General features: G+C 33.6%; 3 protein-coding genes across 3 annotated transcripts in view; all 3 read right to left on the bottom strand.

Annotated features, from left to right (window-relative positions):
• The window catches only part of LOC113520243 (uncharacterized), a 97,762-nt gene that overhangs the window by 79,128 nt on the left and 1,568 nt on the right, over positions 1 to 17,066 (bottom strand). The window lies entirely within an intron of this gene.
• LOC128201353 (uncharacterized) lies at positions 9,390 to 10,416 on the bottom strand. Its single transcript, XM_052898073.1, has one exon. The coding sequence runs from the start codon at positions 10,407 to 10,409 to the stop codon at positions 9,450 to 9,452; it is 960 nt and encodes a 319-aa protein (XP_052754033.1). The 5' UTR covers positions 10,410 to 10,416; the 3' UTR covers positions 9,390 to 9,449.
• On the bottom strand, positions 10,586 to 14,821 carry LOC128201376 (uncharacterized). The gene is made up of 2 exons (XM_052898174.1): positions 13,358 to 14,821; positions 10,586 to 13,156 (listed from the first exon to the last, which is right to left on the bottom strand). The coding sequence occupies exons 1-2, from the start codon at positions 14,819 to 14,821 to the stop codon at positions 10,586 to 10,588; spliced, it is 4,035 nt and encodes a 1,344-aa protein (XP_052754134.1).

Raw genomic sequence — 17,066 nt, 5'->3', positions numbered from 1 at the left:
CTATTGGCGGGTAATAATAATATTAATTAATTATTTTTCATATATTTTTAATTTGCAAAAGATGCTTTTTTAATTATACAGCACTATCATACCTACTTGTACAACAATTAGTCCATTACCTTAAGGTTGTCTTGAAAAGATTGCTCTCAGCAATAAGACCGCCTTACTGTACTTATACAATTGTATCGTTATGTTTGTAAATTGCCTTGCTTATTTCCTATATTGTATAATGCAAATAAAGTATACTCATTCATTCATTAAATATAAAAATAATAATATTATATATATTAAATTTAATTATTTATAATCTATGAGAGTACCTATCTATCTATAATTTAAATTAGGAATATTTATATGTAATATATAACAATTGTGCTTAATGAACCTATACAATTAAAATTTTAAACATATATATTTATAACAAGTTTACTATTGTAATCTTTTGGAGAAAACAATAAAGAGTTATCTATATTTCTATATCTCAATAAAATCCATATGTCTTTAATCAAATTTCTATAGGACACTAATGGGAATTTGTTTAAACCTTTCAATAAAAAGATCTTTATCGTTGTCATCATTTCAGCCGTTAAAAGTGCACTGCTGAATATATGGGGCCTTAAGGGGTTTTACTAGCAGTTGGCACACTAGACAAGCGTGTTGGCAACCGCAGTTTAGCTTTCCTAATGTGTATATTGAATAAAGACTTTTGTATCTCCTTTTTTAGAAATATACCGTACATAAAATGTATCTTAAATTGTATTATACTTGTAACAATACAAACGGTAACAAACAAGAAGAAACAACGTGACAGAAATCTGTGAAAGCAGGAAAACACTACACTACACTAAATGAGCCCTTTCTGAGACTTGATTATTTACGGCAAAAATTGATTAATGGATATAAGTGCCATATAAAGGCCTCTATGTAGCTGTACTTCTCTGTATAATCTGGTAATTACAAACGATTTACTACGTACTTATATAATACAAGTATTTATTTACTGTTAATATAATAATATAACTTTATCTTACTAATATCTCATTTACGAGAATATAATAAAATAGGAAATAAAAATTGGAACTATACAGTGTGTGTGTATGGGAGATAATTAAGAAAAAATATATGTAGGGTCTTTATAAGACCAATAGGAAACATATAAAATTTCAAAAAAAATTGTCTGTTGTTTATTCCGGCATCATCATTAACTACTGCACCAAATTGGATGCCGTTTTCACAGTTGTAGTTCTTAAAGTCTATTTTTAATCTGCTTTATATTATATAGAAGTGATCCATGTTATTGATTTTCTCCAATGAAGATCAGTAGTATCCGAAATCCACTTTTACGAAGTAGTGTGCAAAAATCTAGTTAATATAATAATAAACCCGGTTATAGCATTTTATTAATTTTAGATAAAGTAAAATTTATGGATATTTTTAGTAAGACACACGTCTCTTACTAAAAATATCCATAAATTTAACAATATATGTGCTTCGGAGAAAGAAATAGGTAAGGCGCTACTGGATAGTAAAAATGAATTATTCAATAAAGTATAGTATATGTATAGTTAAATATGTATATTTAAGTTAAGCCATTGGTGATTTCAGTAATCATATGAACACTGAAAATGAAAGGCTGAAATCATAACTATAATTTTAATTCAAAATTTATTTTTTCACAAATACTGATTAGTATTGATTTTATTTTTGTAATTATTACCAAGATACTGGTAATAACTACAAAAATAAAATTTCAAATTTAGGTTATATATTTGGACCATATCCAGGAGGATTATATAGACTATTTTTAACCTGAATTCCGTGAGGGAAGCCTCAGGTTATTGCTAATAATATTATGATATCAATTTGTGTAAGCTCTGCACTACGCCATAAATACATATACAACATATTTCTGGGGATTTTCTAAGTGAACGAATTCAATAGAATGACAAAACCCGTAATGTATTCAATTGTTTTGTTCTACTACGAAATAAAGTGATGTATTTGTGTTGTACGTATCTTTAGTATAACGCATGTTACATGTTTCGCTAAAGTACTTCAGAACTTACATGCTATATTTGTTTCTTAGAAATATATTAATTTGAATGAAAGTTTTTAAAATATTTTTTTTGTCTATCTGACATATTATTGAGTTTTTAACGCTTTCTAAACTCAACAATTTGAATAACAGCATAGTTATATTACGAGTTCTTTTATACTATCTTCACAGGTACATAGTAGGTAGTAGCACCTACCTACTATGTAGTACCCATATTCAAGAAATGAAAGTTTGTCAGGAAGGGTTGGCATCTCACTCATGCGAAAAGTTTTACTAAATAAACAATTGCGGGAAATGGATCGAGGAAGTTCCAAAGGGGTTATTCAGCTGAGTGTCCGGTACTTATTGGATGTTTACCATATTTTAGGATGGAAAGAATTTCTCGAGGTAAGGGCAAACAAGACGATTGTTCACAATCGATATCTATATTTTATAAAAATGTAGAAGGGGCTCGTTTATTACACGTTTATTATCCCATAGGTAACTAGGATAGGTATGTTATATAAAATTCAGTCTTGAAATTATTATATCTGAGTTTCTTTTCGGTTCGGAGACCATATGAAAATCAGTGAACCGATTTTAAGGTATCTTCCTTTCTAAATAAAGATGTGTGATAGTTTAAAGATAAATGTTTTCTAAACATAATATTACAATATGTAAGTTAGAATGAAACGAGCCTTTTTATCGTAAATTGTTGAAAACAAGTTTTATATTTTTAATTTATCTCTGCAGAAGTAGAATAAATACTCGGCTCCAATGTTCAATTCTCTAGGGATCTGTGCCAATGCGGACAGTGTTGGCTATGGTACGATATAAAATATTGAAGAGTTTGTGATTGAATGTTACGTTTTAGGTATATCGTAGTATCCCGGTCAGATCACTTCCAGCTTGTAACAAGGTCTTTGAAATTCCAATGGAGTCCATCTGATAGCCGATATAAAGTATCGAGGACCACCATAAAGGGACTCATTTCCACACTCCCTGTGTCATAACTTTTTATTATGCCTCGCATGTCTTTCATATAACCGAGCATGATTATAGCGTGAAGATGCAGCCATCCTTTATACATAAAATTTTATCGATAACGCTTAGTTATGACTTAAGTTAAAATAATTTATCAACTGGCTGTTAAATTATTATATAAATATTTCAATACATTTATAAAGTTTTCAAGTATGTGATAGATAATCGTAACGTAACAATTTATCATTTCTGAATGACAAATAACTTACTCGTTGTATTTATTGTGTAAATGTTTTTGTAAACAAAAATATAAGGTAATTCTATAGGGAAATTGTTTGATTAATAAGAAACGGCTTGGTGTGGATTTTTCTTGTAATCTGGGCAAATAAATCAAGGTTTCTTTGTCCGTGCTCTAAATGATAAATCGCGTGTGCCGCGGCCGCGGAGCCATTTTGTTTCTCTTCTCTACAGAAGAACGGTCGACTGCTTGATTAGGTAGTGTAAAATGAATATAAAGTTATATGAATTATGTACTATTAGATTAATCAAAAAATCCTATTAATATATTAATTTAATATATTAATAGGATTTTATAAATAAACGATTTTTTGTAATGCGAATAAACGCGTAAATTTGTAACGCTGGATGGATGTTTATTACTCTTGCTTTGTTAAATATTTAGTTTAAGTGAATGAAGACGATTACGTTTATTTTTTTCAAATAATCTCATTAATCTACGAACTTTCAAAACTTGCATTTGGATCAAGTGTTTACTACATCTCGTCATTTGTGTTCTAAATTCGAGAAGGTACGTAAATCTATTCTTTTAGATTTAGTTAGTCTTCATCGACCACATCTTCTTATGTACAATAAAGGCGGTCTAGCAATTATTGAAACTAGAGGGCGTCATCTTCATTCAGATAGCAGTAATATCATATTTATTCTTATGGTACTAGCATACATATGATAACAAAGGCAGTTAGAACTATTTGAACAAAACAAGTAGTCTATATAAATAAAAATGAATTGCCAAATGCATGTTAACTAATTACTTTAGAACAATTGCATCTCTTTGACTAATTTTTTTTGTTATATTTTTAATTATCAAGACAGTGTTTGTATAAAAGAAAACTTCTGAAAAGTCGTACGGAATAGTAAAAATTTTAAGTAAAAAAAATCTCCCTTATAAAAAAGTGAGTGAGTGAGACAGAAGTAATTTTCTTTATTAGTGCGAAGCTTAAACGGGCAGCTAGTATAATATCTTTCGGTAATTTATGAAGTTCTAATAGATCAATAAAATGTAACAAATAAAGGATATATTTGGAAATTTAATCAATAATGATTATTATGATGAAGGGACAAAGAAACAAATACAAAAATGTGATAAGATATATAGTTTATGTTTCTCAACAATCAAGCTTATGGCTCTGTTTTTGCTATTTAGCTACAGAACTCGAACGCTTTTGTTTCAGTGTCTTGTAACATTAATCGCGGCAACAAACGACCGTTGACAGAATCGATATGCCACAGGGGAGTTGTCCAAAACAACGGCTAGTGATTTGAGCAGTAAATTAGTAAGGAGTCAACAGAAATATGAACCGGGCTGAGTAAAAGTGAACTTATTATTGATTATATAATAACCTCAAATTTCCATCACGCACTTCTAGTGAAGGGTTGATAGGTTATCCAAATCATTGGTTAGACATGTCGAAAGGATAATTTGAATAACAAGTAAGCAAACATTTATTTTAGTGAGCATGTACGTACCTGGTACAAGATAGTCCTAATTTTGGTTCTAGGCATGGAAATTATTGCTCAATTTAATTCATAATGACTTACATATGGCAATTTTCTGTTTATTTCATAATTTATTTGTTACTTTTTTCAATTTATGAACTTTAGCACATTACACATGGGATTACAGGCCTCTTTTTATCTCTAAAAATATATTTCAACTTCCCAAGTGAGAGGTCAATAGATAGATAACGGCTGATATGACGATGGTGTATAAATATATCTCAACCAAGCAGAAGAAGTTGGGAGTAAAAATTAGATTATAAGCTAAAGCTGGTGCATAGGCATGTCTAAGTTTAAGACAGTTCAGCTTGAAATTTAGTTTCTATATAGTTTGTTACAATGAAACTTACACCAGTTGAGAAGCCAAGCTAGCTCTTTGTAAATGATATGCCTAATTCGATCGACGGTCGTTTCGATGTTTGGATGATATTTATCATGTCAGCGAGGTTCAGGTGAATCGATAGGTCGTGCAGGCGATTGACCGAGTGGCACGGATCGATAGTGAATACGAAAATAGACAATTTCGATATTAAACTATCGAATTACATTAGTTGTCAAATTCAATACCGTTTATAATAATGAGTGACACAAAAAAAATATTGATGTATGTAATTAGCTCAGATTATATAGATAAAGTGTCACCATACAAATGTTTCGCCAAAAACAGGTCAACTTTTTTGTCAATTCGTGTTTATCATTATCCATTATCCATTACTATAATGTACATTTTATTCAATATATGGAATAAATTTATATTATGTAATTAAATTGAAAAATAAAAAGTATAGAATTCTTACGAATATATTTGAAAGTACAAGTTTAACAGTGTATAATGATTCGTAATGATCAAGCATCTTTTTCTTGCCTGAATAATTTGATTTATGACTGTAAATGAGTATAGACATAAAATATGTTTTTTTTTTAAATAATTGAAAATGGTAGCGTTTTTAATCATTATATGTATGTACATATATTCATTTGAACAATATGTACAATATGTATATTTTATATTATAATAGTAAAAATTGTTCTTAATTCGAATTTATAAGATCGGCCTGATCTGGGATATCTTTAATAGATACTCGTAGAGTATTTTATCGATAGTGTTAAATTTGTGATGATCGATGATGCTGTTTATATTTATGAATGATAAAATTGTTTATTGCCAAGCAAAATTTATTTATAGTTAATCTAACAATAAATTTTGCTTGGCAATAAACAATTTTATATTTTATACACAATACTGTGTTCTAAATTCAAATTTTCAAATCAAAATGTTACATTTTTTAATCTTTACTTGATATTCTCGAAATATCACGTTGATCATTGTCGTGCTTACGTTGTTAACATTGTGGTCTCTATTTTTTTATATTTTTTCAATTCGAAAGCTACGATCAAGATCTAAATTACTACTAGGCTAGCTAAATTCACGCAAATATAATCAGTACGAAATCATACGGTTTTTTTTGCCTGAATTTGAATAAAAAACATATTCCATGTTAATCCATAAACTTACTAATGTTATAAATTTGATAGTAAGTATATAAAGATAATTGTTACTCAATTACGTTTAAACGGTTAAGCGGTTTTGATTGAAATTTGGTTCGCGGCTAAGTATCCTAACTTAAAGGACATTTTACAATCTGATTCACGTGAGTAAAGTGTAAGGGATATATGAGTAGCTAGTAACATATAGGTTTGTCTGTATGTCTATCTTATCGAAATCCCTAAGCAATAAACACTTAATTAGTTTCGCTTCTATAAGTTGGATTATTGTAAACATGCAAAGGCGTTATTAAGAAGTACCAGGCACCCCCGTCCACGTTAGGCAGGCACGAATTACGAGTACAAAATATTGATTAATATGAAATGAGAGTGAAATTCGGTCTGTACACCATTAGCGAGGGTTTTGTGTTACATTTGGTTTTTTATTTGTTGCTATTTCATGATGAGAATTAGACACGTAATTATGTCATTTCATAAGAGGTGATTAAGATAATAAATAATAATATATGTGTTTAATTAGCATAATGAAGACAGTGACTACAAAAGGATGCCATTTTTAAGTAGTAATAGATTATGTTAAGAATCGCTATTGATCTTGTACGTAAAAACTGAAAAATGAATCTATGCAACCATTTAGAAGAAACAACATAATAAAATATAAAAATATTCAAAGTGCTGTGCAAACAACACTTTGAATATTATTTCAAATATATATAATGTCAATATCAATATATATAATAAACGGATTGGCTATTTTACAATGTATAAATTTCTTATTCAATGAACTGGTTATAAGGATTTTATAGAAAAGTTATTTTTTTTTTAATTGACATGGTTCTGATCGTGGTCTTAAAATGACTAAAGAATGACGTGTATGTAAATTAAAATGTAGACAGTGTGTAACTTAATTTATTGAATTAATTATTAATGAATGAAAATAAGCTGATAATAACTTTATTTATTTAAATTAAACGGGATTCATACCAGCAATCTCAGCAGAATGTATTCTCCGTTATATCAGGGAAGGAATACTGTTGAATCAGTTGATAAATTTTTTAATCACTTTTGGGCGAACGCCATCTATGGACGTTGAAATAATTTTAGCCTATAAAGTTACGCAGGCGATGTCTAAAGTTACAGAGATAGGCTCTACCTATCTTTGAAACTTTAACTCCTTATTTATAGTCAAATTGTGGATTATAGATAATGTTCTTTAGACTAATTAAATTTATTGAATATCTTTCAGTATATTTTCCACATAATATGAACTTCCTACTTACGCACAGGCATAATGTAGGGTGAATAATGGTTGTTTTGACACATTGTGACAGACGACTACCCAAGTCAAAGATCTTTTATAAAATACGTGACTCTTGATATGGAGAATTCTATGGGGACCGATAAGTTTTCAAATATATAAGATGGAAATAAACATATATATGATATAAATACAAAATAAATATAATATGTTACTGTGTAGAAATGTCCTTCCGATATATATAGAAAACGCGTTTTAGAATTTATTTAGTTAAACAATTTGATCGAGGGATACTTTATAAAACAATTTATATTATCTTTAGTCATTTTCCTAAAAAAAGTTTATAATATTAGTTATAATTAATGTTCAAAGTTAGCAGTAAATTTTAGTTTTAACTAGGAAATACTAGTTCTAACAAAGTCAATTAATAAAAACTATTTTTAACTAAATAAATTATAGCTAAAAAGGGTATTAATTGTAACGTATACATAATCGATGTGTGGTTCCAGTATAGAACGGGCCACATCTTTCTTTTCCGTGGGTGTCGTGAGAAGTGATTAAAGGAATTAAATGGTCGAGGGATGGGTAGCAGCGTCGCTCTTGAAATATCATCAAAGCCTATTTGTTGTTGCCAATCTGCCCGCCAAATATGGCAACTACTGTCAAAACTTTCTTATGGGGAGGCTCATGTTCAGCAGGGGACAGTTAACGCATAATATGATAATATATTGTACATATTTATCATATCTGTAAATATATTTATGTATAATGTATTTGTAACGACTTATAATATAAAATAATATTTTAAAAAAATTAAGTTTATGTATATATTATACTTATATGCTATAGTATTATACTATACATATATACTACACATATACTATAGTATATGTGATATTGAATTGAAAACTATAGTTTTAATTTTTTTTCTGTATGTATGTTTGTCTATTTGTATATTGACATAAAAATCGAAATATGGATCAACATATAAACAGGTTTAAAAATCACTCCTTTTTAAAACCATCTATTTTTTAAATAGAAATTGATTATACTTGATATTACAATAGATGACATAAAAAATGAGTGTAAAAATTTTTGTTTTACTCACAATTAATATCTATCCACGAAGAAAGTAGTGGTAAATTAAAAAATAAATTTTTCAAGTGTGGTGACGTATATTTTTATGTTCACGCAAGTATAATAGGCACGCATACCTTTTATGACGATAAACTAATCAACTTTTGACAATGCTATTTTTCGTTGAAAATGGAATTGCTACAGAGATTTATTTTATTTATGCCAGTAGAAAATATTCCATTCTAAGCATTAAAAATTAGGGAACAAATCTTGAATTAATATTTACAATGGATTCTTTTTTAAGTATTTGTCTTATATCAACCGATTTCAAAAAGAAGGACGTTTCAATTCGGTTGTATTTTTTTATGTTTTATCATCATCATTTCAGCCATTATCCGTCCAGTGCTGGACATAAACCTCCCCCATAGATTGCCATAAGGAACGGTCCTGAGCCACCTGCATCCACTGACACCCTGTAATGCATTTCACGTCGTCATTCTACCTAGTGGGGAGTCGTTCTACACTGCGTTTGCCCATTTTTTATGTTTGTTACGTCAGACGTAAACTCGTAACTCAGACTTAAACTAACTTTTCCGATATAGGATTTTTTTTCTGAAAACATATATTTACAGAAGAGTCCTATAGAAATTGTATCGGCATCTGTCCAATAGTTTAATTTTCAGACTAAAGGTTTTGTGACAATTAAAGTTGGTTTTTTGTGGGTGTCTAATCTTGAACATGCCCCCGGCCTTGAAAGCTTCAGCTTTCAATTTTAAAACTTCAAAACTAGAATTAGTCATCAAGTAAGGGACATATCTTGCTGTAAGCGCGTCTCACGACACCTGACGATGTGCGAATATCGGCTACTCTAGTGATGCCGTCTTTGCCAGGGAAGATCTTCACTATTCGACCGAGATGCCATTTTAGCGGCGGTAGGTTGTCGTCCTTAATAACTACTAGCATATCAGGCTGCAGTTCAAGTGTGTTCTTCCTTCCTTTAGTCCTTATTTGAAGTTCTGACACGTATTCCTTCGCCCAACGGGACCAAAATTGCTGTCGAATCTGCTCAACTCGTTGATAACGTGTCAGTCGATGAACAGGCGTCTCAGTGAAGTCATCACTAGCAGGTGCAGTAAGTGGACGTCCCACCAGAAAATGGCCTGGACTAAGAGGCGACAAATCTTGTGGATCTGAGGACATAGGGCTTAAAGGACGGGAGTTCAGGACCGCTTCAATTTGTGTCAACACTGTACTGAACTCCTCGTAGGTTAAGTGCGCGTTTCCTACTATACGACGTAAAATATTCTTACAGGACCGAATTCCAGCTTCCCATAATCCGCCAAAATGAGGCGCATAAGGCGGTATGAATGTGAATTGAATATTCTGAGCCGTGGCATATTCTATAATCTGTGACGAACAATTAGCTAAAAAATGTTTAAAGTCATTCATCAATCCAACAAAATTTCTACCATTATCAGAAAAAATCTCACATGGTTTGCCACGCCTAGATATAAATCTCTTTAACGCTAATAAATATGCATCTGTTGACAAGTCACTGACGAGTTCTAAATGTACAGCGCGCGTTACAAAACAAATAAATAAGCACACATAGCATTTTGTCGTCCTAGCACCTTTACCCTTACGATTAAGTATGAGCATTGGTCCGGCGTAGTCCACCCCAGAACGCATAAAAGGAAAGCCCGAAGTTAAGCGTTCCTTTGGTAAATCTCCCATAAGGGGAGTAGGGGTCATACCTCTCAAGCGTTTACAAATAATGCAATCATAAACAACCTTCCTTGCTAAGTTTCTACCGCCAATTGGCCACCACGTTTCACGTAAGTTATAAAGAAGCGCCTGTGGAGCTGCGTGCAACAACTGCTTGTGTTCGTGTCTGAATAGTAGTAGGGAGAAAATATGTTTAGATGAAATTAAAATCGATGGTTTTTATCAAAATTAAAGTCGGGAGAATTTACAATCCGACCACCAACACGAATTAGTTTATTTTTATCAATAAATAAATTTAATTTAGACAAATTATGCTTATTAACTAGAGTACTATTATTTGTGAGTAACCTATACTCATCTGGAAACGATTCTAGTTGAGACAGTCGAGCCAAAGTTATATCAGATTCCCTCAATTCATCGACAGTGAGAGTACCTGACCGTTGAGTATTTTTATTGCGCGTATTATGGATAAAACGTTGTATATATGCGACAGTTCGTCTCATGCGACTATATTGAGAAAATCTAACAAATGGAAATAATGTACGTTCGCAGTCTTGATCAGTAGCGTAGGAATGTGTCACAATGGATTTCAGCTCAGGCAATAGTTGCTGAGAGTCAAATGAATTTAACGGTACATTATTGCAACTGAAGTTAGTGTGACGAAGAAAAGATGGGCCTTCCCACCATAAAGTAGAAGATGAAAGGTCCTCCATCTGAACACCGCGCGAGACCAGATCAGCTGGGTTTTCCTTCCCACTGACATGACGCCATGGAAGTTCCTTCGCCAACTCATGTATTTCTGCCGTTCTATTTTGTACAAAAGTTTTTTGTAAATTAGGCGACATGTGTAACCATCCTAGTACTATGGTCGAGTCAGTCCAAAACATGATGTTATCAAAATGACGACGAAGTGAGTTAATTACTTTATCATAAAGTCGAGCCCCAAGTAAAGCTCCGCATAATTCTAGTCGCGGGATACTGACAGGTTTTAAAGGTGCAACCTTACCCTTTGAACATAACAATTTTACCGATACAAGTCCGTTATTAGTTACTGTTCGAACGTAGATGCAAGCGCCGTACGCAGTCTGCGATGCATCGGTAAAGATGTGTAGCTCTGTACATATCGCTTCGTTAGCTATAACATGACGGGGTATGCGGATGGTATTAAGCATTGATAAGCCCTTTACAAATACGGTCCATGCGCGCAACACGTCTCGCGGTACCTCATCATCCCATCCTAGTTGTAATAACCATAGTTTTTGCAATAAAACTTTGGCTATTATAATGGTCGGACTTAATAATCCCAATGGATCAAATATTTGAGAAACGTGCGATAAAATGGTTCGTTTACTAATCTTGTACGTATCAACTTTAACTTGAGTATTAAAATAAAACTCGTCTGATGCATAGTACCATCCAAGACCTAATGTCTTGCACTGAACATTTTCTCCTAATGTTAATTCCTGTGATGCGTTATTATTTGGAATTTGATGAACCAACAATTCATCACATTTAAAATTAAATATCCATTTTCTTAAGTGAAATCCTCCAGAACTTAAGACATCTGTGACCTTCTTACAGAGTACAAGCAACTCCTGCTTGTCATCTGAACCTGTAATCATATCATCTACATAAAAATCATTTAAAATTATTTGTTGGACGGCTGAGTCCTTACATTCGAGTGCCAGCTGCTTTAGACACCTAACACTAAGAAACGGTGCGGAGGCTGTCCCATACGTTACCGTATTCAGTCGGTAAATACCTAACGGTTCAGATGGGTTGTCACGCCACACAATCAACTGGAGATCGCGTTGTAATTCGTTTAAGAGACACTGCCTGTACATCTTTTCGACGTCTGCACAAGCAGTGTATCTATGTTGTCTGAAACGAAGCAGGATGTCAACTAAATCACGCTGCAAGGGAGGTCCGACTTGTTGAATGTCATTTAAAGACACTCCACTACTTGTGGCGGCACTTGCATCGAACACCACGCGAAGTTTTGTTGTGCTGCTGTGCTCACGATACACGCCGTGATGAGGTAAAAAATAGTGTGGGGTTCCATATGAAGTTACTCGCGTCATATGACCTAATTCGATGTATTCGTGTATAAATTCAATATATAATTTTTTATAGTTAGAATTACGTTCTAATCGCCTCTCTAGTGCCAAAAAACGACGTTCAGCTTGTGACAAAGATTCACCCAAAACAGATGGCGACTGTTTCAGTGGCAAGCTGACGCAAAACCTTCCGTCACTATTGCGCGTGGTAGTACGAATGAAAGCTTCCTCACAAGAGCGTTCTTCGTCAGTCTGTATGTCACTAGTTTTAGGCACCTCTTCTAACTCCCAAAACCGTCGTAACTGAGTGTCAATAGATTGAGTGAAGTTACATTGGACAGACGTATTGATATTGTGCGTGTTAAACTCAATAGGCCCTGAAATAATCCAACCTAACCTTGTATTTTGTAAAAAGGGTCCATTGGGTAATCTCATTTTACCCTCGCATAATAAGTCCCAAAATAAGTCTGCGCCTATTAAAATATCAATATTTTGAGATTCATAATATTGTGGATCAGCCAGCTGTATATAGTCAGGTATCATAAAAGACTGCGCGCGTTGACTATACATAGCAGTAGATAGCGTAGATGTAATGTGCGGCAACACAAAACATTTAATGCGTGCGGAGTAATTGTCAATGCGTGATTTGATCTCGATATCACATATCTGTGATGACGTTGTTACTGTGTTGCCGACACCTCGAATTTCGCAAGTGGACTGTATTAAATTTATATTAATTAAATCGCATAGTGGTTTAGAAATAAAACAATGTTGACTACCACAGTCGAGAAGCGCGCGTGCTAAGTGAAACTTATTGTACCTATCGGCTATCTCGACTATAGCTGTAAACAATAAAACGGGTCGCATAGTAGATTGTTTGTGAATTAAATTAAAATTATCTATGTGTGTACTGTTTACTCGAGACGAATGAATTTGCGCGGGGATGGACTGCGCGGGCGGTGCGACGGTCGCGGGGGTCATTTGACTAGAACCCGGGGTTTCGTTGTCGGCTAGATGCATTGATACGACCGCTACTCGATCAGTCACGTTATTATGAATAAGCGTGTTGTGTTTTTTAAAACACAGTCTGCAAGGTCCAAATTTGCACATACTAACTGAATGCCCTGGACGTAAACAGTTCTCACATAATTTATTTGCGGTTATAAATTGCAGTTTAGCGTCTAAGTTAGTGTCCAAAAATGTTTGACATGAATAAAGTGGATGATCGGCGTTACACATTAAACACGATTTCTTAGTAGACGTGATTCGACCTTGCTGTGACTTATTGGTGGAAACATTGCAGTGCACTTTATGTTGTGATTTTTTATGTGACGGATAATATGACGATTGTTGTGAAGTCGCGTTTTGAGTTTTAACGTCACTGTTAACCCTGTGTGAAACTAGCAATGTTTCCAACATGTCAGCCCTGTCTCTGAGGAACATAAGTAAATCATCTACCTTCAGTGAAGAATTATCATTAATATATTTTCGTGTGGTGCATTTAAATTGTTCCCATTCACGTTCGGTGGTTTCATCTAACTTAGACGTTATAATAAATATAATTAACGTATCCCAGTACTCAGTAGGCTCACCTAATATTTTTAATGCGCGTAAATTTCTAAGAATAATATCTGTCAGTTTTCTGAGTGCATGTGGTGATTCCTTAGAAAGTTTTTGAATAGTGAATAAGGCCTTAACGTGGTTATGCACCAACAGACTGCTATTGTTGTATCTGTTGAGAAGTAGTTCCCATGCTACCACATAGTTACTAGCAGAGAATTCTAAGGAATCGATAACTAACTCCGCGCTTCCCTTTAGTGACGATTTTAGGTAGTGGAATTTCTGTATATCGCTAATTTCATCGGAATTGTGTACTAGAGATAGAAAAATGTCTCTGTATTCGATCCAATGCTCATACGTTCCATCATATACAGGTAGGGAGATGGTCGGAAGTTTTATAGACTGTGACGCTCTATTACTGCCCTTACTGGACGCGCTAGTGACCTCTACCGATTTGAGCAAACATTCAGCTTGAGCTAGTGCATGATAATAGCAATCTTCAAACAATTCTCGTTGCGTCAGCTGTGAATCTAAATCTGAATCTCGTACAATTTTTTCAATTTTTGTTTGAACATCGCTAAACTCTGTAAATAAGCTCGTAACACCTTGCATGCGTAATTTTACATCGGCGCATTTTTGATTAGTTAATTGTTCGAGGGTAATATCACTAACGGCATTAGAAAATTTAGTAAGCCTGCTTTTTAATATGCCACGCGTCTTGACTAGATCCTTTAGCAATTCATTATCGTTTTCATTATTAGCGACTAGCCTATTAGGGGATCTTTCACGATTTATTTTAACACTAGCCTCATTTATACTCATTTTGGCAAATTATGAAGGTACTTACGTTTGATTCTTGGTCTGTAAGATCAGCCTGTGCTAGCTGCGACACAAAGCTGCTTCTTATTGCTAAACACAAGAACTGTAACGTGACTAAAGGCACGGTGTGACACAATTGAAGCGAAGGAGATGGGGTTAGGGAGGATGGCAGACCGCTCCGGAATGCGCTTATGGACGATTGCTGTCTGCTGCTGCTCCTCCGACGCCTTAACCTCGATCCTTACTAAATGTCTTCTCACTTCTCGTAGTCCAAAATTTGTGCGATGAATTGGCATACGATGAGTCCAATGGTCGCTGACTCGTACTTTTCGTATTATTATCCGGCTCGAAGGACCAAAACACGTATGTTTGCGCTTGAAGGTGAGAAGCTCTTGGTTGAAATGAAATGCTTGTCCGTGCCTCAAGTTTTATAATAAATTAAAAATAAATACAAAAGTGCGTGTAGTTCTATCCGTTAACAAAATTTGAATGTTTGACCTTCTAGCGGTTAAACGGTCTATATCTATGGTTCTAATATTGCAAGTGCGAAAAATTTAACTTTTATTAAAACAACTATAATGTCTAATCTTGAACAGTGGGACACAATTTTTAATTATAAATAAAAATATTTAGTATCTTTTTTTTTTTACAACACAGGGGCAAACGAGCATGCGGCTCACCTGATGGTAAGTGACTACCGCCGCCCATGGTCACCCACAACACCTACGGCATTGCAGGTGTGCTGCCGGCCTTTTAAAAAGGAATATGCTCTTTTCTTGAAGGTTATGTTGTCGTATCGGTTCGGAAATACTGCTGCTGGAAGTTGATTCCAAAGAGTGGTTGTGCGTGGGAGAAAGTGCCTTGAAAAACGCACGGTGGAGGACCGCCACTTGTCCAGATGGTTGGGATGAAATTTTAGTTTATGGCGGGTTGTACGATGGTGAAAATCTGCAGCAGGTATCAATCCGAACAATTCTTCAGAGCACTCCCCATGATAAATTCGGTAGAAAATGCACAGAGATGCAACATCTCTACGCAGTTTCAGTGGGTCGAGCCAGACAGTAAGACGCCGATCGTCAACAATTCGAGCTGCCCGACTTTGAATGCGGTCTAACGGAAGGAGTTGGTACTGTGGCGCTCCTGCCCACAGGTGAGAACAGTATTCCATGTGTGGCCTCATTTAACTAGAATAAGCTAACGACATACGTGATACAAAGTGGAAATAAAAAAAAAAATTATTACCAAATTTTTACACAAATAGATAGACAGATAAATATATAATTTATTTAAATCACTTTAGCAAATTACAATAGATATAGATAGACATACACAAAGAAGAAAAAAAGAAAAATTATGAAGTATAATTCACTACAGAAGTTATCTAATTATGATAGTTTAAGTGTATGTACTGTAAATTTATATATTAAATATTTATAAATTTAAATTTTCCTAGTTATGTAAATTACAATTAACGCATTTAAATTAAAATTCCATATAAATAGGAAGCGTATTCACATTTAGTTTTCTCTTTGAAAGTTTGATTCACAAAGAGTTGAGCGCGTCAAATATTTGCTCACGGTGGTTCCCGTTTGATTGTCAGAAAGCAGAATGCAGTAAAAGTTTCTAACGTCCGTGGAAAAATATATTTTTTTTTTAAATAAAATTTTAAATTAAATGAGGAATCTATTCATGGCAGAAATTTAAAGGTTTTGAATATATATGAGGTACTGAGAAAGGTCTTTTAATAACATTTTTGATTCGATGAAATCAGGAAATTGGGATAAATAAAATATTGAAAATAAATGTGGCTTTAATACGAGGAATCCTGTCAATATCGTAATTACAAAATTATAAGTACCTAAAGAGAGAGAGAGAGAGAAAGAAGGTAATAAAAAAATTAATAAAGAATCAGAATAAAGTGTGTTATCATAGTCTCAGACATCTGTCCGCTGCTGAACATAGGCGTCCCCATAGACTGCCACAAGAAACAGTCCTGTGCCATTTGTATCCACTGATTCCTTTCAATGCATTTTACGTCGTCACTCCATCTACAATATTAATCCGAGAAATGACGGTATGTTCGCAGTCTGCTACGTTAGAAGACAGATAACGTTTCAATATCTGTCTGTAAGAAATGTTGGTCAACAATATTAACTAGGTACGGGCAAATCATCAAACGTGGTAGAGCAAACAATGACCCACTAATTTCAGTTGTCCAAAACTGCGCTTTATTATTTGCATTCGAGAT

Source organism: Galleria mellonella, unplaced genomic scaffold (assembly GCF_026898425.1).
Source record: "Galleria mellonella isolate WM207_F2 unplaced genomic scaffold, CSIRO_AGI_GalMel_v1 utg40, whole genome shotgun sequence".
NCBI lineage: Eukaryota > Metazoa > Arthropoda > Insecta > Lepidoptera > Pyralidae > Galleria > Galleria mellonella.
The sequence above is the reverse complement of the archived record's forward strand: the minus strand, read 5'-3'. Positions and strand labels throughout refer to the sequence as shown.